At 44.9% G+C, this 27,774-nt stretch overlaps 1 protein-coding gene across 1 annotated transcript; it reads left to right on the plus strand.

Moving 5' to 3' along the window:
• The first annotated feature begins 747 nt into the window (after positions 1-747).
• On the plus strand, positions 748-25,892 carry LOC130297659 (oocyte zinc finger protein XlCOF7.1-like). The gene is made up of 14 exons (XM_056550370.1): positions 748-1,053; positions 1,936-2,053; positions 2,898-3,077; positions 3,161-3,290; positions 5,968-6,065; positions 6,192-6,312; positions 10,483-11,958; positions 18,426-18,438; positions 21,287-21,434; positions 22,137-22,316; positions 22,400-22,529; positions 22,621-22,691; positions 22,793-22,880; positions 24,976-25,892. The coding sequence occupies exons 1-14, from the start codon at positions 878-880 to the stop codon at positions 25,752-25,754; spliced, it is 3,708 nt and encodes a 1,235-aa protein (XP_056406345.1). The 5' UTR covers positions 748-877; the 3' UTR covers positions 25,755-25,892.
• The last annotated feature ends 1,882 nt before the right edge of the window (positions 25,893-27,774 follow it).

Here is a 27,774-nt window from a genome sequence, read left to right on the forward strand (position 1 = left end):
GAGCTGTGTGTGTATATAGTATATGGTGTAGAGCTGTGTGTATATAGTATATGGTGCAGAGCTGTGTGTATATAGTATATGGTGTAGAGCTGTGTGTATATAGTATACGGTGTAGAGCCGTGTGTGTATATAGTATATGCTGTAGAGCTGTGTATATAGTATATGGTGTAGAGCTGTGTGTGTATATAGTATATGGTGTAGAGCTGTGTGTATATAGTATATGGTGTAGAGCTGTGTGTATATAGTATATGGTGCAGAGCTGTGTGTATATAGTATATGGTGTAGAGCTGTGTGTATATAGTATATGGTGTAGAGCTGTGTGTATATAGTATATGGTGTAGAGCTGTGTGTGTATATAGTATATGGTGTAGAGCTGTGTGTGTATATAGTATATGGTGTAGAGCTGTGTGTATATAGTATATGGTGTAGAGCTGTGTGTGTATATAGTATATGGTGTAGAGCTGTGTGTGTATATAGTATATGGTGTAGAGCTGTGTGTATATAGTATATGGTGTAGAGCTGTGTGTGTATATAGTATATGGTGCAGAGCTGTGTGTGTATATAGTATATGGTGTAGAGCTGTGTGTATATAGTATATGGTGTAGAGCTGTGTGTATATAGTATATGGTGTAGAGCTGTGTGTATATAGTATATGGTGTAGAGCTGTGTGTGTATATAGTATATGGTGCAGAGCTGTGTGTATATAGTATATGGTGCAGAGCTGTGTGTATATAGTATATGGTGCAGAGCTGTGTGTATATAGTATATGGTGCAGAGCTGTGTGTATATAGTATATGGTGCAGAGCTGTGTGTATATAGTATACGGTGTACAGTTGTATATACAGTATACAGTGCAGAGTGTTGTGTATAAAGGTTCATGGCTCTGCCTGACTCCGCCCACCCATGTGACTGGTCACATGACATGCCATCAGGTCCTTCAGCACAGGCTCCTGTATACAGGTCAGGTATGTGGAGATTCCTCAGTTCTCGGTGTCGCCCTCCTGTGGATGTTTTCTCCCTTGCAGGCTTCTGTAGCTGCCGTCTGTTGCCATGGTTACTATGTTTCCTGTATAATCCTGTGTGAACAGAACCTTAGAACATTCCGGCTCCATCACACACAATGGAGACGAGAGAAACAGATTTACCACAGCAACCAATCACAGCGCAGAGATAATTAACCAATCACAGCGCAGAGATAATTAACCAATCACAGCGCAGAGATAATTAACCAATCACAGCTCAGAGATAATTAACCAATCACAGCCCAGAGATAATTAACCAATCACAGCCCAGACATAGCTAAATAAAGAAAGCTAAGCTGTAATTGGTTGCTGGGGGTACTCCTCGCGTGTGTGCCCCTCATGTATCGGCCTATGCGGACAGGGTCACTTTTCGCTGCTCCTGTTGCACAGTAGATGGAGGTCCTGACATGAACATGTCTCCTCCTCCGCCGCCATTATGTCTTCTCCTCCTCCTCCTCCTCCGCCGTTATGTCTCCTCCTCCTCCGCCGTTATGTCTCCTCCTCCTCCTCCTCCGCCGTTATGTCTCCTCCTCCGCCGTTATGTCTCCTCCTCCTCCTCCTCCGCCGTTATGTCTCCTCCTCCGCCGTTATGTCTCCTCCTCCGCCGTTATGTCTCCTCCTCCTCCTCCTCCGCCATTATGTCTCCTCCTCCTCCTCCGCCGTTATGTCTCCTCCTCCTCCGCCGTTATGTCTCCTCCTCCTGACTGAACTGTTCACACCTGATAGAACGGGCTCATTGATTCCTTGTGCCAAATTCTGACCCTCAGTCACCGAGACCTGGACCCGTCTCACCAGCCTCTATATACAGATCTCAAATCACCCAAAGTGCAAGAAAAAGTGCCAAACGTGATACACTAAAAAGGATAATTTTTGCATATAATTTCCATTGTCTGCTCTTCTTTTCACATTATAGGATCCTATTTAAGATACTTTTCCTGACTGACCCTTCAAGGATGGAGAAGGACAGAGACAAGATGGCGGAGAGGATAATACACCTCACCATAGAGATACTCTTCCAGCTTACCGGAGAGGTGAGGGATTCTGGGAGTGATGTCACATGACCTCATTCTTTATGGTAATCACATGATATGACTGGAGAGGTGAGGGATTCTGGGAGTGATGTCACATGACCTCATTCTCCTCTATGGTAATCACATGATATGACTGGAGAGGTGAGGGATTCTGGGAGTGATGTCACATGATCTCATTCTTCTCTATGGTAATCACATGATATGACTGGAGAGGTGAGGGATTCTGGGAGTTATGTCACATGACCTAATTCTCCTCTATGGTAATCACATGATATGACTGGAGAGGTGAGGGATTCTGTGAGTGATGTCACATGATGTCATTCTTCTCTATGGTAATTACATGATATGACTGGAGAGGTGAGGGATTCTGGGAGTGATGTCACATGACCTCATTCTTCTCTATGGTAATCACATGATATGACTGGAGAGGTGAGGGATTCTGGGAGTGATGTCACATGACCTCATTCTTCTCTATGGTAATCACATGATATGACTGGAGAGGTGAGGGATTCTGGGAGTGATGTCACATGACCTCATTCTTCTCTATGGTAATCACATGATATGACTGGAGAGGTGAGGGATTCTGGGAGTGATGTCACATGACCTCATTTTTCTCTATGGTAATCACATGATATGACTGGAGAGGTGAGGGATTCTGGGAGTGATGTCACATGACCTCATTCTTCTCTATGGTAATCACATGATATGACCGGAGAGGTGAGGGATTCTGGGAGTGATGTCACATGACCTCATTCTTCTCTATGGTAATCACATGACATGACTGGAGAGGTGAGAGATTCTGGGAGTGATGTAGTGATATGTATTATTGTGTCCCCATAACCAGGATTACACAGTGGTGAAGAAGACCTCTAGGGGGCGCCATCAGGCCCCTGTGTGTGAAGGATGGGGAAGAACCCTGAGGCCAATCCCGGGGCCTCCACCTCACTCCCTGATACATGAGGAGATGAATGAGCAGAAGATCCTAGAACTCACCAACAAGATGGTGGAGCTGCTGACTGGAGAGGTGACCCTGCTGGGAATGCTGGGACATTATACAGTAACGCTATGAAGGGATGGGGGTGATGACTGTATCATTGTGTGTGTCAGGTTCCTATAAGGTGTCAGGACGTGGCCGTCTATTTCTCCATGGAGGAGTGGGAGTATTTAGAAGGACACAAGGATCAGTACATAGCGGACATAGTCATGATGGAGGATCAGCAGCCCCTCACATCAGCAGGTAATACACATGACTACATACATAGTAACATAGTTCATAAGGTTGAGAAAAGACCAGAGTCCATCAAGTTCAACCTATAACCCTAATGAGTCCCTACTGAGTTGATCCAGAGGAGGCAAAAAACCCTCATAATAGAGGTAAAAATCCCTTCCCGACTCCAAATATGGCATCAGAATAAATCCCTGGATCAACGTTCTGTCCCTATAAATCTAGACCTGTAACCTGTAATGTTATTATTCTCCAGAAATGTATCCAGATCCCTCCTGATCTCTTTTACAGAGTTTACCATGACCACCTCCTCCGGGAGAGAATTCCACAGTCTCACTGCTCTTACAGTAAAGAACCCCCGTCCCCGTCTTTCCTACGTACAGGATTCCCCCTTGTTACACAGTCCTGGGTATAAATAGATCACCGAGAGATCTCTGTACTGCCCCCTGATATATTTATACATAGTTATTAGGTCGCCCCTAAGTCTTTTTGTCTACTGTACTGTAGTCCTCCCATTCCCCATATTACTCTGGTTGCCCGTCTTTGAACCCTCTCCAGCTCCATAATATATCTATTGTACACTGGTGCCCAGTACTGTACACGGTATTCTATGTGTGGTCTGACCAGTACTGTACACAGTATTCTATGTGTGGTCTGACCAGTACTGTACACAGTATTCTATGTGTGGTCTGACCAGTACTGTACACAGTATTCCATGTGTGGTCTGAGCAGTACTGTACACAGTATTCTATGTGTGGTCTGACCAGTACTGTACACAGTATTCTATGTGTGGTCTGACCAGTACTGTACACAGTATTCCATGTGTGGTCTGACCAGTACTGTACACAGTATTCCATGTGTGGTCTGACCAGTACTGTACACAGTATTCCATGTGTGGTCTGACCAGTACTGTACACAGTATTCCATGTGTGGTCTGACCAGTACTGTACACAGTATTCCATGTGTGGTCTGAGCAGTACTGTACACGGTATTCTATGTGTGGTCTGACCAGTACTGTACACAGTATTCCATGTGTGGTCTGACCAGTACTGTACACAGTATTCTATGTGTGGTCTGACCAGTACTGTACACAGTATTCCATGTGTGGTCTGAGCAGTACTGTACACAGTATTCCATGTGTGGTCTGAGCAGTACTGTACACAGTATTCCATGTGTGGTCTGACCAGTACTGTACACAGTATTCTATGTGTGGTCTGAGCAGTACTGTACACAGTATTCCATGTGTGGTCTGACCAGTACTGTACACAGTATTCTATGTGTGGTCTGACCAGTACTGTACACAGTATTCTATGTGTGGTCTGACCAGTACTGTACACAGTATTCCATGTGTGGTCTGAGCAGTACTGTACACAGTATTCTATGTGTGGTCTGACCAGTACTGTACACAGTATTCCATGTGTGGTCTGACCAGTACTGTACACAGTATTCCATGTGTGGTCTGACCAGTACTGTACACAGTATTCCATGTGTGGTCTGACCAGTACTGTACACAGTATTCTATGTGTGGTCTGACCAGTACTGTACACAGTATTCCATGTGTGGTCTGACCAGTACTGTACACAGTATTCCATGTGTGGTCTGACCAGTACTGTGCACAGTATTCCATGTGTGGTCTGACCAGTACTGTACACAGTATTCCGTGTGTGGTCTGACCAGTACTGTACACAGTATTCCGTGTGTGGTCTGACCAGTACTGTACACAGTATTCTATGTGTGGTCTGACCAGTACTGTACACAGTATTCCGTGTGTGGTCTGACCAGTACTGTACACAGTATTCTATGTGTGGTCTGACCAGTACTGTACACAGTATTCTATGTGTGGTCTGACCAGTACTGTACACAGTATTCTATGTGTGGTCTGACCAGTACTGTACACAGTATTCTATGTGTGGTCTGACTAGTGATTTGAACAGCGGTAGAATTATTTCCTTGTCGTGGGCATATATGTTCCTATTGATGCCCCCCATGATTTTATTTGCCTTGGCAGCAGCTGCCCGACACTGGTCACTACAGCTAAATTTACTATTAACTAAGACTCCCAAGTCCTTTTCCACGTCAGTCGTCCCAAGTGTTCTCCTATTTAATATATAATCCCAGCCCGGATTTTTCCTCCCCATGTGCATTACCTTACATTTATCAGTGTTAAACCTCATCTGCCACTTCCCAGCCCAAACCTCCAACCTATCCAGATCCATTTGTAACAGTGCACTGTCCTCTATAGTGTTATCTACTATATACAGTGCACTGTCCTCTATTGTGTTTACTGCTTTACAGAGTTTAGTATCATCTACAAAGATTGCTACTTTACTATTCAACCCCTCTACAAGATCATTAATGAATATATTAAATAGAACGGGACCCAAGACGGACTCCTATGGTCCCCACTAGTAACAGTCACCCAATCAGAATAAGTACCATTAAAACCTTCTGTTTCCTATCACTGAGCCAGTTACTTACACACATTGTCCCCCAGCCCGATCCTTCTCATTTTATGCACCAACCTTTTATGTGGCACCGTATCAAATGCTTTGGAAAAATCCAGATATACAACATCCAGCGATTCCCCCTGGTTCAGTCTGGAGCTCACCTCCTCATAAAATCTACACACCGCACACTGCATTTATTCTATATAGAGAATGGATTCACTCACTGGATGTGTTTCCTACAGTCAGATCCAGGAAGAGAAAAAAACCAGAGAGATGTCCCCGTCCTCTTCCTCCAGAGGATTCTTCAGAAGGAGATGACAATGTCCTCCAGGATTATCAGGTAGATAAGGGAGAGAAGGTTCCATGATATGTTCCCTATGATGTGTAGAAGAGCTGGGAGGCTCCTGTGCTCAGGATCAGTTCATCTAGAACATTCCATGTCACTTCTACAATATTTCTTTCACAGCTTATGGATCAGAGTAAAGATGTGAAGAACATTAATGCTCCAGACATAATGGTGAAAGAGGAGACAGATGTGAGGGGTGATGATCCGTGTACAGAGGACGTCCCTACAGCGCCCCCGCCAGGTCAGTACTGATCACTGACTGCACACAACACTCACACACTATACTCACCAGGTCAGTACTGATCACTGACTGTACACAACACTCACACATTATACTCACCAGGTCAGTACTGATCACTGACTGCACACAACACTCACACATTATACTCTCCAGGTCAGTACTTATCACTGACTGTACACAACACTCACACATTATACTCACCAGGTCAGTACTGATCACTGACTGTACACAACACTCACACACTATACTCACCAGGTCAGTACTGATCACTGACTGTACACAACACTCACACATTATACTCACCAGGTCAGTACTGATCACTGACTGTACACAACACTCACACATTATACTCACCAGGTCAGTACTGATCACTGACTGTACACAACACTCACACATTATACTCACCAGGTCAGTACTGATCACTGACTGTACACAACACTCACACATTATACTCACCAGGTCAGTACTGATCACTTACTGTACACAACACTCACACATTCTACTCACCAGGTCAGTACTGATCACTTACTGTACACAACACTCACACATTCTACTCACCAGGTCAGTACTGATCACTGACTGTACACAACACTCACACATTATACCCACCAGGTCAGTACTGATCACTTACTGTACACAACACTCACACATTATACTCACCAGGTCAGTACTGATCACTGACTGTACACAACACTCACACATTATACCCACCAGGTCAGTACTTATCACTGACTGTACACAACACTCACACATTATACTCACCAGGTCAGTACTGACTGCACACAACACTCACACATTATACTCACCAGGTCAGTACTGATCACTGACTGCACACAACACTCACACATTATACTCACCAGGTCAGTACTGATCACTGACTATACACAACACTCACACCTTATACTCACCAGGTCAGTACTGATCACTGACTGTACACAACACTCACACATTACACTCACCAGGTCAGTACTGATCACTGACTGCACACAACACTCACACATTATACTCACCAGGTCAGTACTGATCACTGACTGCACACAACACTCACACATTATACTCACCAGGTCAGTACTGATCACTGACTGCACACAACACTCACACATTATACTCACCAGGTCAGTACTGATCACTGACTGCACACAACACTCACACATTATACTCACCAGGTCAGTACTGATCACTGACTGTACACAACACTCACACATTATACTCACCAGGTCAGTACTGATCACTGACTGCACACAACTCTCACACATTATACTCACCAGGTCAGTACTGATCACTGACTGCACACAACACTCACACATTATACTCACCAGGTCAGTACTGATCACTGACTGCACACAACACTCACACATTATACTCACCAGGTCAGTACTGATCACTGACTGTACACAACACTCACACATTATACTCACCAGGTCAGTACTGATCACTGACTGCACACAACACTCACACATTATACTCACCAGGTCAGTACTGATCACTGACTGCACACAACACTCACACATTATACTCACCAGGTCAGTACTGATCACTGACTGTACACAACACTCACACATTATACTCACCAGGTCAGTACTGATCACTGACTGTACACAACACTCACACATTATACTCACCAGGTCAGTACTGATCACTGACTGTACACAACACTCACACATTATACTCACCAGGTCAGTACTGATCACTGACTGTACACAACACTCACACATTATACTCACCAGGTCAGTACTGATCACTGACTGTACACAACACTCACACATTACACTCACCAGGTCAGTACTGATCACTGACTGCACACAACACTCACACATTATACTCACCAGGTCAGTACTGATCACTGACTATACACAACACTCACACCTTATACTCACCAGGTCAGTACTGATCACTGACTGTACACAACACTCACACATTACACTCACCAGGTCAGTACTGATCACTGACTGCACACAACACTCACACATTATACTCACCAGGTCAGTACTGATCACTGACTGCACACAACACTCACACATTATACTCACCAGGTCAGTACTGATCACTGACTGTACACAACACTCACACATTATACTCACCAGGTCAGTACTGATCACTGACTGTACACAACACTCACACATTATACTCACCAGGTCAGTACTGATCACTGACTGCACACAACACTCACACATTATACTCACCAGGTCAGTACTGATCACTGACTGTACACAACACTCACACATTATACTCACCAGGTCAGTACTGATCACTGACTGTACACAACACCCATACATTATACTCACCAGGTCAGTACTGATCACTGACTATACACAACACTCACACCTTATACTCACCAGGTCAGTACTGATCACTGACTGTACACAACACTCACACATTACACTCACCAGGTCAGTACTGATCACTGACTGCACACAACACTCACACATTATACTCACCAGGTCAGTACTGATCACTGACTGTACACAACACTCACACATTATACTCACCAGGTCAGTACTGATCACTGACTGCACACAACACTCACACATTATACTCACCAGGTCAGTACTGATCACTGACTGTACACAACACTCACACATTATACTCACCAGGTCAGTACTGATCACTGACTGTACACAACACTCACACATTATACTCACCAGGTCAGTACTGATCACTGACTGCACACAACACCCACACATTATACTCACCAGGTCAGTACTGATCACTGACTGCACACAACACTCACACATTATACTCACCAGGTCAGTACTGATCACTGACTGCACACAACACTCACACATTATACTCACCAGGTCAGTACTGATCACTGACTGCACACAACACTCACACACTATACTCTCCAGGTCAGTACTGATCACTGACTGCACACAACACTCACACATTATACTCACCAGGTCAGTACTGATCACTGACTGTACACAACACTCACACATTATACTCACCAGGTCAGTACTGATCACTGACTGCACACAACACCCACACATTATACTCACCAGGTCAGTACTGATCACTGACTGCACACAACACTTACACTTTATATTCACTCACCGGCCAATACAATTTAGTGATTTCCCCCCCCCAATGTCATCGTTTTCGGTTCTATCTTCCTCCATTGTGCCCCCTAAAAAAAAAAATACTAAGATTTTTTCTTATCCTACTATAGTAGATAACACATGTTGTGCATATGGATATCACATACAGCTGGAATATGGGCATGAAACAGCAGTCATCCTGCCATTACATCTGGGATCAGAGAGGAAACGTTAAGGGTAGGGTCACACGTAGTGCATCCGCAGCGTATTTCCTGCTGCGGATGCATTGACATAAGTTACAAAAGCTAGCTCTCTGCCATGGCTGGGTAGCTCTGTGTATCTGCTCGTAGCGGCGGAAATCCACCGCTATGAGCAGACACACAGAGCTACCCAGCCGTGGTAGTGATCTCGCCCTTGTGACTGCTGTCGGCGCGTCCGCAGCGTAAAATATGCTGCGGATGCGCTATGTGTGACTCTACCCTAAGTATTAAAATAAACACTCTGAATTATGTAATAGACTATGTCGGAGGAAGAACAGCCTGCACATTTTGCATGCCACTCTCTGAGCTAGGACTCAAAGGGGTACTGTAGGACTGGGGCAGCACAGTCACTCTACTTCACTTACCTGTGTTTGGTGACTGGTATTGAATTTCTTTGTATTTCTTGTCCTCGGATGTTCATATACAGCAGCCTACAAAATGAGTGGCCCTTCCCAGTGTGCTGTGTGGCCCAAGACAATACATCACAAGTCTGGTGCTGAAAGGGGGCTTGCCTGCGTTATCTGTTGTGTGTACAGCCGTTGCCTGATGATGTTACCGGCGCACATGTGCATTCATCATCACACAGATCCACAGCTTGTGTGTCAGGTGATGTGGTCAAAGAGAGCACGGCTGTGCTGCAATGGCTGGGGTGACCGATGTGTGGATGGGAAATAAGTTACCTGTTACCTTGAAACAAAGGATCCTGGGGATTGTAGTCTGAGGGACGCCACAGAAACAGGAAGACAGTTCCCAAAAAACAAGCCAACAGCATGATGGGGGACACAGGACACGGCCATTTACCACCAACACAAGCACAGATCCTTGGTGAGCATGTATATTCAGAATAATAATATAATTTGTAATCTTTGCAGATGAATGTACTGGGGGTGCCGAGGGGCATCAGATGACTTTGGATTATAAAGAAGATGTTCGTGGTGTCACACAAGATATATATGAAGAACACGCCACCATCTCAATTAAACACGAAAAGCTATCATCTCATACATATGAGTCATCACAGACTGTTAAGCAAAGCGAGAGTCACCCAAGTGTCGGTGCACAACAAAGAGCTCACGTGGGGGAAAAGCCTTTTTTATGTGCAGAATGTGGGAAATGTTTCACCAGAAAATCAAACCTTGTTCACCATCAACGAGCTCACAGAGGGGAGAAGCCTTATTCATGTTCTGAATGTGGTAAATGTTTTATAGGAAAATCGATACTTGTTAAACATCGGAAAATTCACACAGGGGAGAAGCCTTATTCATGTTCTGAATGTGGCAAATGTTTTATAGAGAGATCAAAATTTGTCGTACATCAGAGAACTCACGTAGGGGAAAAGCCATATTCGTGTTCAAAATGTAGCAAATGTTTTACAGGTAAATCAGAACTTGTTAGACATCAAAAAAATCACACAGGTGAGAAGCCATATTCATGTTTAGAATGTGGGAAATGTTTTATAGATAAATCAGATCTTGTTAAGCATGAACGAAGTCACACAGGGGAAAAGCCTTTTTCATGCGCAGAATGTGGGAAATGTTTTGCCCTGAAGTGCAATCTTGATGCACATAAGAGAAGTCACACAGGATCAATGCCATTTTCTTGTTCAGAATGTGGAAAATGTTTTTTGCTGAAATCAAATCTTGTTAGACACCACAGTTCCCATACAGGGGCAAAGCCATTTTTATGTTCAGAATGTGGGACATGTTTTAGTCTTAAATCAAGCCTCGTTTACCATCAAAGAATTCACACAGGTGAAAAGCCCTTTTCATGCCCAGAATGTGAGAAATGTTTTGCTCAAAAATCAAAGCTTGTTGACCATCTACGAACTCACACAGGGGTAAAGCCATATTCGTGTAGTGAATGCGGTAAATGTTTTATACAAAAATCAAAACTTGTTATACATCAGAGAATTCACACAGGGGAAATGACATTTTCATGTTCTAAATGTGGCAAATGTTTTGTAGAGAAATCTAAATTTGTCGAACATGAGAGAAGTCACTTGAGGGAAAATCATTTTGCATGTTCAGAATGTGGCAAATGGTTTGCCCTCAAAAACAGTCTTGTTAGACATCAAAGAACCCACACTCAGGATAAACTATTTTCATGTTCAGAGTGTGGGAAATGTTTTATACAAAAATCTGATCTTGTTAGACATCAGAGAATACACACAGGGGAGAGGCCTTTTTCATGTTCAGAATGTGGGAAATGTTTTACTCAGAAATCATCTCTGATTAGCCATCAAACATCTCACAAAAGGAAAGCAATTTTTAGTACTGTAAGAAATCAGAAATTAAATCTTGTTAAACGTCAGATGAGTCACATAGGGGGAGGAGCCATGGTGACTTCATAAATTGCTTTAATAAATGATTTTAGAAATATTTGCAATTAGCAAGAACTGTCTGTAACCTTAAAACAAATACAATATAGAGTTTCACCATATTGTTTGATATGAAAAATGATGGTAACAAGGCAATGGTTACGGCAGACCACTGTGCTGCTGAAAGGGTCAAACTCAGTACTGAGGTCCTTACTGCCCGTTGTTCATTGAATCTGAGCTAGAAGAAGCCTTCATGCCGGTCTGGGCCAGATGGAGAAGAAAATACAATTCTGTCCTGTAACATAACCTGCAGAGCACCTAGGGTGGGTCCAAGTATAGCAGCATTCTTGGTCTTGGTATCCTTGGTTTGGTTGAGTAGCAGTATGGTGGTGTAATTTAGTCACTATATGGTGGTATAATTTAGTCACTATATGGTGGTGTGATTTAGTCACTATATGGTGGTGTGATTTAGTCACTATATGTGGGTATGATTTAGTCACTATATGGTGGTGTGATTTAGTCACTATATGGTGGTGTGATTTAGTCACTATATGGTGGTGTAATTTAGTTACTATATGGGGGTATAATTTAGTCACTATATGGGGGTGTGATTTAGTCACTATATGGGGGTGTAAATTAGTCACTATATGGTGGTATGATTTGTTCCTTGCCTAGTGGCATTCCTGGTCTTAGTATACTTGGTTTGGTTGAGTAACACTATGGCGGTATTATGTATAGTGATAATATTTAGAGGTATACAGTATTACACCAAGGATATTGTCTGATAACCATGTTGTCCTGGAGACATATAGAGCACAGTTCACACACCAGTCAGGGGCCCGCTGCTCCATTATCTGACCATTCTACAGAACCCTTGGGGCCAGTGCAGACTGTGAAGATCTATGGCCGAGCTGTCAGGTGCATTCAGCTCTGGTATTACTACCTACATGGAAGGGTTAAGGAAAGTCATGGAAGGGAAGATGGCCTCCATTTGTGCTATCTTCCGAGGGCCCGATACACAAGCATTACACACACAGCCCGATACACAGACATTACACACACAGCCCGATACACAGACATTACACACACGGCCCCGATACACAGACATTACACACACAGCCCGATACACAAGCATTTTACACACAGCCCGATACACAGACATTACACACACACAGCCCCGATACACAGACATAACACACACGGCCCGATACACAGACATTACACACACACACACACAGCCCGATACACAGACATTACACACCCCCCCAGATACACAGACATTACACACACCCCCAGATACACAGACATTACACACACAGCCCGATACACAGACATTATGCACACGGCCCGATACACAGACATTACACACACGGCCCCGATACACAGACATTACACACACAAATATTACACACACGGCCCCGATACACAGACATTACACACACGGCCCCGATACACAGACATTACACATACAGCCCGATACACAGACATTACACACACGGCCCCGATGCACAGACATTACACACACGGCCCCGATGCACAGACATTACACACACGGCCCGATGCACTGACATTACACACACAGCCCCGATACACAGACATTACACACACAAACATTACACACACAGCCCGATACACAGACATTACACACACGGCCCCGATACACAGACATTACACACGGCCCCGATACACAGACATTACACACACAGCCCCGATACACAGACATTACACACACGGCCCGATGCACAGACATTACACACATGGCCCCGATACACAGACATTACACACACAGCCCTATACACAGACATTACACACACGGCCCCGATACACAGACATTACACACACGGCCCGATGCACAGACATTACACACACGGCCCGATGCACTGACATTACACACACAGCCCCGATACACAGACATTACACACACAAACATTACACACACAGCCCGATACACAGACATTACACACACGGCCCCGATACACAGACATTACACACGGCCCCGATACACAGACATTACACACACAGCCCCGATACACAGACATTACACACACGGCCCGATGCACAGACATTACACACACGGCCCCGATGCACAGACATTACACACACAAACATTACACACACAGCCCGATACACAGACATTACACACACGGCCCCGATACACAGACATTACACACAGCCCCGATACACAGACATTACACACACGGCCCGATGCACAGACATTACACACATGGCCCCGATACACAGACATTACACACACAGCCCTATACACAGACATTACACACACGGCCCCGATACACAGACATTACACACACGGCCCGATGCACAGACATTACACACACGGCCCGATGCACAGACATTACACACACGGCCTGATGCACTGACATTACACACACAGCCCCGATACACAGACATTACACACACAAACATTACACACACAGCCCGATACACAGACATTACACACACGGCCCCGATACACAGACATTACACACACAGCCCCGATACACAGACATTACACACACGGCCCGATGCACAGACATTACACACACGGCCCCGATGCACAGACATTACACACACGGCCCGATGCACTGACATTACACACACAGCCCCGATACACAGACATTACACACACAAACATTACACACACAGCCCGATACACAGACATTACACACACGGCCCCGATACACAGACATTACACACGGCCCCGATACACAGACATTACACACACAGCCCCGATACACAGACATTACACACACGGCCCGATGCACAGACATTACACACATGGCCCCGATACACAGACATTACACACACAGACATTACACACACAGCCCTATACACAGACATTACACACACGGCCCGATGCACAGACATTACACACACGGCCCCGATACACAGACATTACACACACGGCCCCGATACACAGACATTACACACACGGCCCAATGCACAGACATTACACACACACGGCCCCGATACACAGACATTACACACACGGCCCCGATACACAGACATTACACACACGGCCCAATGCACAGACATTACACACACACGGCCCCGATACACAGACATTACACACACGGCCCGATAAACAAACATTACACATACAGCCCGATACACAGACATTACACACACGGCCCCGATACACAGACATTACACACACGGCTCCGATACACAAACATTACACCCCCGCCCCCCCCCCCCGATACACAGACATTACACACAGCCCAATAGACAAACGTTACACGCACCCCCAGATACACAGACATTACACACACGGCCCGATAAACAAACATTACACATACAGCCCGATACACAGACATTACACACACGGCCCCGATACACAGACATTACACACACGGCTCCGATACACAAACATTACACCCCCGCCCCCCCCCCCCGATACACAGACATTACACACAGCCCAATAGACAAACGTTACACGCACCCCCAGATACACAGACATTACACACACGGCCCGATACACAGACATTACACACACGGCCCGATGCACAGACATTACACACACGGCCCGATGCACAGACATTACACACACGGCCCGATGCACAGACATTACACACACGGCCCGATGCACTGACATTACACACACAGCCCCGATACACAGACATTACACACACAAACATTACACACACAGCCCGATACACAGACATTACACACACGGCCCCGATACACAGACATTACACACACAGCCCCGATACACAGACATTACACACACGGCCCGATGCACAGACATTACACACACGGCCCCGATGCACAGACATTACACACACGGCCCGATGCACTGACATTACACACACAGCCCCGATACACAGACATTACACACACAAACATTACACACACAGCCCGATACACAGACATTACACACACGGCCCCGATACACAGACATTACACACGGCCCCGATACACAGACATTACACACACAGCCCCGATACACAGACATTACACACACGGCCCGATGCACAGACATTACACACATGGCCCCGATACACAGACATTACACACACAGACATTACACACACAGCCCTATACACAGACATTACACACACGGCCCGATGCACAGACATTACACACACGGCCCCGATACACAGACATTACACACACGGCCCCGATACACAGACATTACACACACGGCCCAATGCACAGACATTACACACACACGGCCCCGATACACAGACATTACACACACGGCCCCGATACACAGACATTACACACACGGCCCAATGCACAGACATTACACACACACGGCCCCGATACACAGACATTACACACACGGCCCGATAAACAAACATTACACATACAGCCCGATACACAGACATTACACACACGGCCCCGATACACAGACATTACACACACGGCTCCGATACACAAACATTACACCCCCGCCCCCCCCCCGATACACAGACATTACACACAGCCCAATAGACAAACGTTACACGCACCCCCAGATACACAGACATTACACACACGGCCCGATAAACAAACATTACACATACAGCCCGATACACAGACATTACACACACGGCCCCGATACACAGACATTACACACACGGCTCCGATACACAAACATTACACCCCCGCCCCCCCCCCCGATACACAGACATTACACACAGCCCAATAGACAAACGTTACACGCACCCCCAGATACACAGACATTACACACACGGCCCGATACACAGACATTACGTTACACACACAGTCCTGATACACAGACATTACACACAGCCCGATAAATAAAAAAAAGTTTATAAAAGTGAATTAACCCCTTCCTAATAAAAGTTTGAATCCCCCCCATAATAAAAAATAATAAAAATAATAATATGTGGTATCGCCGTGTGTGCAAATGTCCGAACTATTAAAATATAAGGTTAGCTAAACCGCGTACATGTACAAAATTCCAAAGTCCAAAACTGGGTATTTTTGATCACTTCATATACCATTAAAAAATGTATAACAAGTGATCAAAAAGTCCCATCAAAACAAAAATGGTGATTCTACAACTAAGCACCTAGGTGCGAAACACGTCGGGCACTATCTCTGTACATGACCATTGTCTAAGAATTCAATAAAGCAAGCTTTGATTTTACCTGCAACCTTGGGTGCAGGACGCAATTCTTTCTTCACAAAACAAAAGGTATAGATAAAAGCTACAGATCACGGCACAAAAATGAGCCCTGCTATAGCCCGTATGTGGAAAAATAATAAAATTATAAGGGTCAGAAGGGGACAATTTTAAACATACAAATTTTGGTGCATGTAGTTATAATTTTTTAAAGTAGTAAAATAAAATAAAACCTAAATAAATTGGGTATCCCTGTAGCCGTATGGACCTACAGAATAAAGATCAGGTGTCATTTCTACCGAAAAGTGCACTGCGTATATACGGAAGTTCTAAAAAGTTACAAAATGGCGTGTCATTTTTTTTTTATTTACCCCACAAAGATATATTTTTTGGTTTTGCAGCAGATTGTGTTGTAAAATAAGTGATGTCATTACAAAGTAGAATTGGTGGTGCAAAAAACAAGCCCTTATATGGGTCTGTAGGTGCAAAATTAAAAGTGTTATGATTTTTAGAAGGTGATGAGGAAAAAACGTAAGTGCAAAAACAAAAATTGGCCTGTCCTTAACCTCTTGGGGACCAAGGGCGTATGCATACACCCTGCATCACCGATCCTTAAGAACTCAGGGCGTACCTGTACGCCCTGGTCCAGTTTCACTGGCGGAGAACGGGTTAAACCTGATGGGTTGCTAAGGGCAGCCATGACCCACGGCTAATGCCGGGCACAGCTGATCGGGCCGATGCCCGGCATTAACCCTTTAGACGCCACAATCAAAGTTGATTGAGCCGTCTAAAGCGAAAGTGAAAGAATCCCGGCAGCTCAGTGGAGCTGATCGGGACTATCGCGACAAAACCGCGATGTCCCGATCAGCTTACCAGACGACGGGAGGGTCCTCACCTGCCTCTCCGTTGTCTGATCGGGGATCTACTGCTCCATGCCTGCGCAGCAGTCTAGAGCAGCAGATCGCCAGTGTATGCAATAAAAAAAAAAAAAAGTTTATTAACCCCTTCCCTATTAAAAGTGTAAATCGAACTATTAAATCCGAACTATTAAAATATTAGGCTAGCTAAACTGCACAGTCGATGGCCTACCCGTAAAAAAATACCAAAGTCCAAAATATTACCAAAAAACCCCACAAAACAAAAAATGGTACTGATAAAAACTACAGATGACGGCGCAAAAAATGAGCCCAATTTTAAACATACTGATTTTGGTGCATGTAGTTTTTAATTTTTTAAAGTATTAAAATAAAATAAAACCTATATAAATTGGGTATCCTTGTAACCGTATGGACCTACAGAATAAAGATTAGGTGTCATTTTTACCAAATATTGCACTGCGTAGAAACGGGAGCCCCCAAAAGTTACAAAATGGCGTTTCTTTTTTTTTTATTTCACTCCACAAATAGTTTTTTTTTGTTTCGCCTCAGGTTATTTTATAAAGTAAGTGATGTCATTACAAAGTACAATTGGTGGCACAAAAAACAAGCCCTCATATGGGTCTGGAGGTGCACAATTGAAAGTGTTATGAATTTTTAGAAGGTGAAGAGGAAAAAACAAAAATGCAAAAACGAAAATTTGCTGAGTCCCTAAGGTGAAAATTGGCAGAGTCCCTAAGGGGTTAAATTTGTTACAAATGTTTTTGCACGATTTCCCACCAGCCCCAGCACCAAAAAACTTCTCTCCATCTCAGATACTTTATCTATGAAGGTCATGTGGTATAATGTGCAGGGAGATCACATGACATGAGCAAGAACACAATGTACACAATGATAAAAGTCATGTGACCCCTCCCATACTACATGTGACTGGTCACATGACTGTGACATCCCTTAGAAGTATACTGTAACAGATCGTCCTCCACATAACTGATCACATGATGGTGACATCATCACAGGTCCTGTAACAGATCATGTGATCCCCTCCACATAACTGATCACATGATGGTGACATCATCACAGGTCCTGTACCCTCAGAGAAGTCTACTGTAACAGATCATGTGATCTCGACCCCTCCCATACTACATGTGACTGATCACATGACTGTGACATCCCTTAGAATTATACTGTAACAGATCGTCCTCCACATAACTGATAACATGATGGAGACATCATCACAGGTCCTGTAACCGATCATGTGATCCCGACCCCTGACATCATCACAGGTCCTGTAACCTCAGAAGTCTACTGTAACAGATCATGTGATCCCGACCCCTGACATCATCACAGGTCCTGTAACCTCAGAAGTCTACTGTAACAGATCATGTGATCCCCTCCACATAACTGATCACATGATGGTGACATCATCACAGGTCCTGTAACCTCAGAGAAGTCTACTGTAACAGATCATGTGATCCCGACCCCTCCCACAGTACATGTGACTGATCGCATAACTGTGACATCATCATAGGTCCTGTAACCTGAGAGAAGTCAACTGTAACAGATCATGTTATTCCTTCCATGTGACTGATCACATGACTTACACCATCACAGGTCCTCTAAACGATCATGTGATTCCCTGACTCCTCCCTCTCCTTGTGACTGATCACATGACAATAACATCACAGGTCCTGGAACCTCAGAGAAGTCTACAGTAACAGATCATGTGATCTGACTCCTCCCCCTCCACGTGACTGATCACATGACTTACATCATCACAGGTCCTCTAACCGATCATGTGATTCCCTGACTCCTCCCTCTCCTTGTGACTGATCACATGACAATAACATCACAGGTCCTGGAACCTCAGAGAAGTCTACAGTAACAGATCATGTGATCTGACTCCTCCCCCTCCACGTGACTGATCACAGTGACTATATGAGCTGCTGCACAGTCCTCTACAGGTTGGGTATGTGATAGCCAGTGGTATTGTGGGTTATTAACCCCTTCATTACTGGAGGGATAATATGAGCCTATTTTGTTGCTATGTAATGTTTATTCGGAGCGGTATATTAGTGTTCCTCTACATGGACGGGGCTGGACCAGGTTTTTGTGGGATGAGTTGTAATTTTTCAGTCACCCATTTTCTGGTTTTGGGCAGGGTCACAGACAGGGTCTGCAGTGTATTTCACGCTGCGGATGCGCCCGCTGCCGACAGTCAGAGAGCAACTGCAGAGCGAGCTCCCGGCTGGGGTCTGGCTGCAACTAGGAGCTCTCTTTGCAGTCGCTCTGTGACTGTCAGCGGCAGGCGCATCCACAACTTGAAATACACTGCGGATGCACTGTCTGTGACCCTACCCTTATAACATTTATAGTTTTTTGGGGGGATTTTCCCATAATCTGAGCCTTTTAAGTACTTCTGTCACAATCATAGGCTAAAAAAAACCTATTGATGACCTTTAACCCCTTTAAGAAGCTGACGTTTTTATTTTGGGCTTTGCAATAACATCCTTCATTTCAGCATAAAATATTCTGCAAACCCAAAAAAAAAATTTAGTGAGATGAAATTTAAAATAAGATGCAATTTAGTAAATTTGGGGCATTTTCTTTTTTCTCAATTTACCGTGCGGTCAGACAGACACATTCTCCTGATTCTTCAGGTCAGAACAAAAATGATTAAATTGCCCAGATTCTGACCCTTTTCTCCACCTAGAGAGCTGAGTGTCTGAGCTGTAGATTTATTAAAGGAGTAGTCCAGTGGTGATTCAGTAGTGAGCAACTTATCCCCTATCCTAAGGATAGGGGATAAGTTTGAGATCGCGGGGGGTCCGACCGCTGGGGCCCCCTGCGATCTCTCTGTACGGGGCCCCGGCTCTCCGCTGAGATAGCGGGTGTCGACCCCCGCACGAGGCGGCGGCCGACACGCCCCCTCAATACATCTCAATGGCAGAGCCGGAGATTGCCGAAGGCAGCGCTTCGGCTCTGCCATAGAGTTGTATTGAGGGGGCGTGTCGGCCGCCGCCTCGTGCGGAGGTCGACACGCCCCCTTCCAGCGGGCTGTCGGGGCTCCGTACAGGAGATCGCGGGGGGCCCCAGGGGTCGGACCCCCCGCGATCTGCAACTTATCCCCTATCCTTAGTATAGGGGATAAGTTGCTCACTACTGAATCACCACTGGACTACTCCTTTAAGGGATTTACCACATTACGTTTTTATACTGTAATAATTGCTGCGGCCCATGACCGATTGTCACATGACGACACCACATGGTGGGACACTGCACCTACCACAGACACTGACAAGTTATTATATCCAATATAACATCTGCCCTTGTATCTCCCGACATGTTTCCTTATTATCTCCAGAAATTGTATTTTATTTCGATCATCATCGTCTCCTCTTCTGTCCCCTCAGGTCCCTACAATCCAGGATCCTCTCAGCTGATTCTTCTATAGAAGAGAATATTCCTGATCCACCATCAATGATGGAGAAGGACAGAGACAAGATGGCGGAGAGGATAATACACCTCACCATAGAGATACTCTTCCAGCTTACCGGAGAGGTGAGGGATTCTGGGAGTGATGTCACATGACCTCATTCTTCTCTATGGTAATCACATGATATGACTGGAGAGGTGAGGGATTCTGGGAGTGATGTCACATGACCTCATTCTTCTCTATGCTAATCACATGATATGACTGGAGAGGTGAGGGATTCTGGGAGTGATGTCACATGACCTCATTCTTCTCTATCGTAATCACATGATATGACTGGAGAGGTGAGGGATTCTGGGAGTGATGTCACATGACCTCACTCTTCTCTATGGTAATCACATGAAATACTGGAGAGGTGAGGGATTCTGGGAGTGATGTCACATGACCTCATTCTTCTCTATGGTAATCACATGATATGACTGGAGAGGTGAGGGATTCTGGGAGTGATGTCACATGACCTCATTCTTCTCTATGGTAATCACATGATATGACTGGAGAGGTGAGGGATTCTGGGAGTGATGTCACATGACCTCATTCTTCTCTATGGTAATCACATGATATGACTGGAGAGGTAAGGGATTCTGGGAGTGATGTCACATGATCTCATTCTTCTCTACAGTAATCACATGATATGACTGGAGAGGTGAGGGATTCTGGGAGTGATGTCACATGACCTCATTCTTCTCTATGGTAATCACATGATATGACTGGAGAGGTGAGGGATTCTGGGATGTATGTAGTGATATTTATTATTGTGTCCCCATAACCAGGATTACACAGTGGTGAAGAAGACCTCTAGGGGGCGCCATCAGGCCCCTGTGTGTGAAGGATGGGGAAGAACCCTGAGGCCAATCCCGGGGCCTCCACCTCACTCCCTGATACATGAGGAGATGAATGAGCAGAAGATCCTAGAACTCACCAACAAGATGGTGGAGCTGCTGACTGGAGAGGTGACCCTGCTGGGAATGCTGGGACATTATACAGTAACGCTATGAAGGGATGGGGGTGATGACTGTATCATTGTGTGTGTCAGGTTCCTATAAGGTGTCAGGACGTGGCCGTCTATTTCTCCATGGAGGAGTGGGAGTATTTAGAAGGACACAAGGATCAGTACATAGCGGACATAGTCATGATGGAGGATCAGCAGCCCCTCACATCAGCAGGTAATACACATGACTATATACACACCGCACACTGCATTTATTCTATATACACAATGGATTCACTCACTGGATGTGTTTCCTACAAAACCAGAGAGATGTCCCCGTCCTCTTCCTCCAGAGGATTCTTCAGAAGAAGATGACAATGTCCTCCAGCATTATCAGGTAGAGTGACCCATTATGACTGGTGAAGGGCTGTGCTGTTGTTAGGTTCAGTCTCTTATATGATGATTTACCATGTGATTCCTTCTGTCGCTGTCTCACAGTTTTGGAGCCGACGTGAAGATCTGAACATAATAGTAAAAGAGGAGACAGATGTAAGGGGCGATGACCCGTGTCCAGGTGACCGTCCAGGTGAGTACTGACCACTGGCTGCACAGATCTATATATAGAGAATGGATTCAGTCACGAGATGTACTTTATAGGTTCTATTAGTAGTCTGAGTCCGGCAAACAATACATAGACCAAACACATGAATACACAACATTTGGTCGATTTAAAGTCTGTGGGTCACCACAAGTGTACCACAGGACATGTCACTGACCAGTGACGTAGCCTCTAAATGTGACATCCATAGGGCCCACGTTTTACGGCATCTTAGTGTTATTTCACTACGGTGGCTTTATGGAAGGCAGCCATGGCCTCCACTCTTGTGGCAGTCTCATGTCACAAACAGAAGTTTCCGTATCTAATGGACGGCAATTTAAGTTATTTAATGCCTTTGAGTTGTGGAGTCAGAAGGGACAGCAGGACCAGAGACGGAAGACGTCTGCAGTGTCCCGTGTGTAGGGTCCAGTCGTTGAATTTGCTGATGGCTGGAGCGTCCGCAGAAAAAAGAAAAGGGTCTACTGGGTCACGCACCATATGGTAGACCCTTTTCTTTTTTCTCCGGACCCTCCAGCGATCAGCAAATTCTGTATCCAAGGACCCCTCCACAGGGCGGGCGCGGGTGTTTATACACTATACATCATACCACATGCTACACTAACACTCCTGCACACATTATATACATGACAGTACAATATACAGGACAGGTGTCACTACACTATACATCATACCACATGCTACACTAACACTCCTGCACACATTATATACATGACAGTACAATATACAGGACAGGTGTCCTTACACTATACATCATTCCACATGCTACACTAACATTCCTGCACACATTATATACATGACAGTACAACATACAGGACAGGTGTCACTTCACTATACATCATACCACATGCTACACTAACATTCCTGCACACATTATATACATGACAGTACAATATTGAGTACAGATGTCCATACACTATACATCATACCACATGCCACACTAACACTCCTGCATACAATATATATACATTACAGTACAGGTTCCTTACACTATACATCATACCACATGCTACACTAACATTCCTGCACACATTATATACATGACAGAAGACCTCTGTGGTGTCCTGTATTTAGGGTCCAATCACTGAATATGCCAATTGCTGGAGCATCCAGAGAAAGAGGAAAAGACTCTACTGGTGTGTTCACCGTACCGGTGACTGGGAGTAACCGCAGTTGCTCCCAGTCACTGGTACGGTGCGCGCCCCAGTAGAGCCTTTTCTTCTTTCTCCGGACGCTCCAGCGATCAGCAAATTTTGTATCCAATGACCCCTCCACAGGGCAGGCCACAGGGCATACTAGATGCGCCAACACCACCAGGTAAGTAAGTTTCACTTCTCACATATTCACTATGGTCCATTCACTGCCACGACCCTGGCATGTATAAATATCTGTCAGGGACTGTGTTAAACAGACCCCATCTAATAGTTTCCACTCCCAGATCCAATGATCATCTACCGAGCATCTCACTAGAAAAGACATGTGGGGACACGTGAACCTAGGAAGAGGTTGGCTTCACCATCGAGTGGTGGCCTGACATCGTGGTCTAGTGTAAGATCTGATATGTACTACATGCCTACAATTTGCATAACAATATTAAAGGGGTACTCCGCCCCTAGACATCTTATCCCTTATCCAAATTATAGGGGATAAGATGTCTAATGGCGGGGGTCCCGCCGCTGGGAACCCCCGCTGGGAACCCCCGCGGTCTCTGCTGCGGCGCCGGAGGCTCGTAATGTCACGTCCAGGCCCCCCCCCATGATGTCATACCCTCCCTCTCAATGCAAGTCTATGGGAGTAGGCGTGATGGCCGTCACGCCTCCTCCCATAGACTTGCACTGAGGGGCATGGACGTGATGTCACAGCATCTAAATGAACGCCGCAGGGGCAGCAGGGAGATCGCGGGGGTCCCCAACGGCGAACGTCCCCGCGAATAGACATCTTGTACCCTATCCTTTTGATAAGGGATAAGATGTCTAGGGGCAGAGTACCCCTTTAATGTAGTAATGTTATAAAATATCAATATAATATTATCGTTATATTAAACAATCAGTCGTATTCTTGGCAGATGACTGTACCAGGAGCTCAGGGGAACAACTGATATCTTCATATGTTAAAGCAGATGATGGTGATCTCGCACAAGAGCGCAGCATTATCTCAGACGTACCCTCAGCCCTTCACACCAAAGATTTATTGTATGATACTATACAAGACTCATTACCGCAAAAGAAAAGTCATAGAAGAGATGCTGGGGTGAAGCCATATTCATGTTCAGAATGTGGGAAATGTTTTATCCAGACATCAGATCTTGTTACGCATGAGAGAAGTCACATGGGAACAAAGGCATTTTCCTGTATGGAATGTGGCACATGTTTCAACCAGAAGTCAGATCTTGTTAGACATAAGAGAACTCACTCAGCGGCGAAGCCGTTTTCATGTTCAGAATGTGGGATATGTCTTTTCCAGAAATCGGCTCTTATTACTCATCAGAGAACTCATACGGGAGAAAAGCCGTTTTCGTGTTCAGAATGTGGGAAATGTTTCAACCTGATATCGGATCTTATCAGACATCAGAGAATTCACACAGGGACAAAGCCGTTTTTATGTTCGGAATGTGGGAAATGTTTTAACCAGAAGTCCAATCTTGTAAGACATCAGAGAAGTCACACAGGGGAGAGGCCGTTTTCATGTTCAGAATGTGGGAAATGTTTTATTCAGAAATCAAATCTTGTTAAACACCAGAGAATTCACACAGGAGTGAAGCCATATTCATGTTCTGACTGTGGGAGAAGTTTTACTCAAAAATCATATCTTATTAATCATCAAAGAACTCACATAGTGGAGTAGCCATTGTCGTATTTTATTTTTGACAGAGAGTACCAGGAAGAATGCAAAACTGTTAGAGCCAAAGTAAAGTCTATGTTCTGGAAGATAATTGATGATAAAGAGATTTCTGCTATTACCAATAAACATCTGTAATTTAAAGTATTGCAGTACATAGCGCAACAGTACAACATGCAGCACAGGTCTTCCTACTTTATACATCATACCACATGCTACACTAACATTCCTGCACACATTATATGCATGACAGCACAATATACAGCATATGGGTCCATACACGATATACATCATACCACTTGCTACAGTAACATTCCTGCACACATTATATACATGACAGTACAATATACAGCACGTGTCCATACACTATACATCATACCACGCGCAACACTAACACTCATACACACATTATATACATGACAGCACAATATACAGCATAGGTGTCCATACACTATACGTCACTCCACATGTTACACTAACATTCCTGCACACATATACATGACAGTACAACATAGATCACAGGTGTCCATACACTATACATCATACCACATTCTACACTAACACTCCTGCATACATTATATACATGACAGCACAATATACAGCACATGTGTCCCTACACTATACATCATACCACATTCTACACTAACACTCCTGCACATATTATATACATGACAATACAATATACAGCACATGTGTCCATACACTATACATTATACCACGGGCAACACTAACATTCCTGCACACATTATATACATGACAGCACAATATACAGCACAGGTGTCCATACACTATACATCATACCACATGCTACACTAACACTCCTGCATACATTATATACATGACAGCACAATATACAGCACAGGTTCCCTACACTATACATCATACCACATGCTACTATAACATTCCTGCACATTTTATAAAACAAAGTCAAGTAAAAAAGCATTGCAGACTGTGATAGGGGATGAGTGTTTTAAAAAAGGGGGTAGGGAGGGGAAATCATAGGCCTGAAGCTTTATTAAGAGACAAAACCCATGATGGGCAGGGGGAAGAAGAAGGGTGTTACCTTCTTTTCCTTGACATCCAGATTGTCCATGATGCAATAGTCTCTGAGCAGTCCTGGACGGATATCCTCTCCAAGTTTATAATAAGACCTTTCCTGCCAAACCACTAAGTGACCTTATAACAGTTCAGTATATCAAAGGCCTCATGGATAGCCCCAACCATGTGATCCCCAAGAAATAGTCCATAAAGAACCACTGACCCATTATTTCTGGGCACTGTCAAAGTGGTTTGCTCAGCTAATTGGTACCTGGTGTTGCAAAGTCTGCAGGCATGCGTGAAAGTTCACAGGGGCCACATCCATGTCAGGTCTTAGAGCCCGTTGTTATGCCTGCTAGAGGCCATGTATTTCCACACTGTCTCAGCTGTGGCTGCCGGGAGCCCTGAAATAGACCCCAGTGAATCCTTTGCTCGGATGAGCTTGTGGACAGTCTTTGGTTTCCACAAGTTGGGCTTGAGTCCCTCCAAATGATATTTCTTCACAAACTTAAGAAGTTCCTGGTAGTAACAGTGGGGTCTTGCGAATATAGTTCCCCAGAAGGCCAGCAGAGTACGCATATCCAGAACACCTTGTACATGACCATCTGTTTTACTCTGCCCAATTTGGAGCCCCATATGGTAAGATTTTCATGGTAATGGCCTGGCTTATGGTGAGATTGGATGGCCTGGCTTGTGATGAGATGGAGTGGCCTGGCTTATGGGGAGATGGAGTGGCCAGGCTTATGTTGAGATGGAGTGGCCAGGCTTATGGTGAGATGGAGTGGCCTGGCTTATGGTGAGATGGAATGGCCTGACTTATGGTGAGATGGAGTGGCCTGGCTTATGGTGAGATGGAGTGGCCAGGCTTATGGTGAGATGGAGTGGCCAGGCTTATGGTGAGATGGAGTGGCCAGGCTTATGGTGAGATGGAGTGGCCTGGCTTATGGTGAGATGGAGTGGCCTGGCTTATGGTGAGATGGAATGGCCA

The sequence above is a fragment of the Hyla sarda genome, chromosome 13 (genome assembly GCF_029499605.1).
Source record: "Hyla sarda isolate aHylSar1 chromosome 13, aHylSar1.hap1, whole genome shotgun sequence".
In the NCBI taxonomy this organism is placed as follows: Eukaryota; Metazoa; Chordata; class Amphibia; order Anura; family Hylidae; genus Hyla; species Hyla sarda.

Bases quoted from the DNA above. Each gene is read 5' to 3' on its own strand.
- LOC130297659 (XM_056550370.1), top strand. From the start codon at position 878: ATGGCTCTGCCTGACTCCGCCCACCCATGTGACTGGTCACATGACATG. The intron at 2,054-2,897 runs GTGAGGGATTCT...CCCCATAACCAG, and splicing joins TCTTCCAGCTTACCGGAGAG to GATTACACAGTGGTGAAGAA. The intron at 22,692-22,792 runs GTAGAGTGACCC...GCTGTCTCACAG, and splicing joins ATGTCCTCCAGCATTATCAG to TTTTGGAGCCGACGTGAAGA.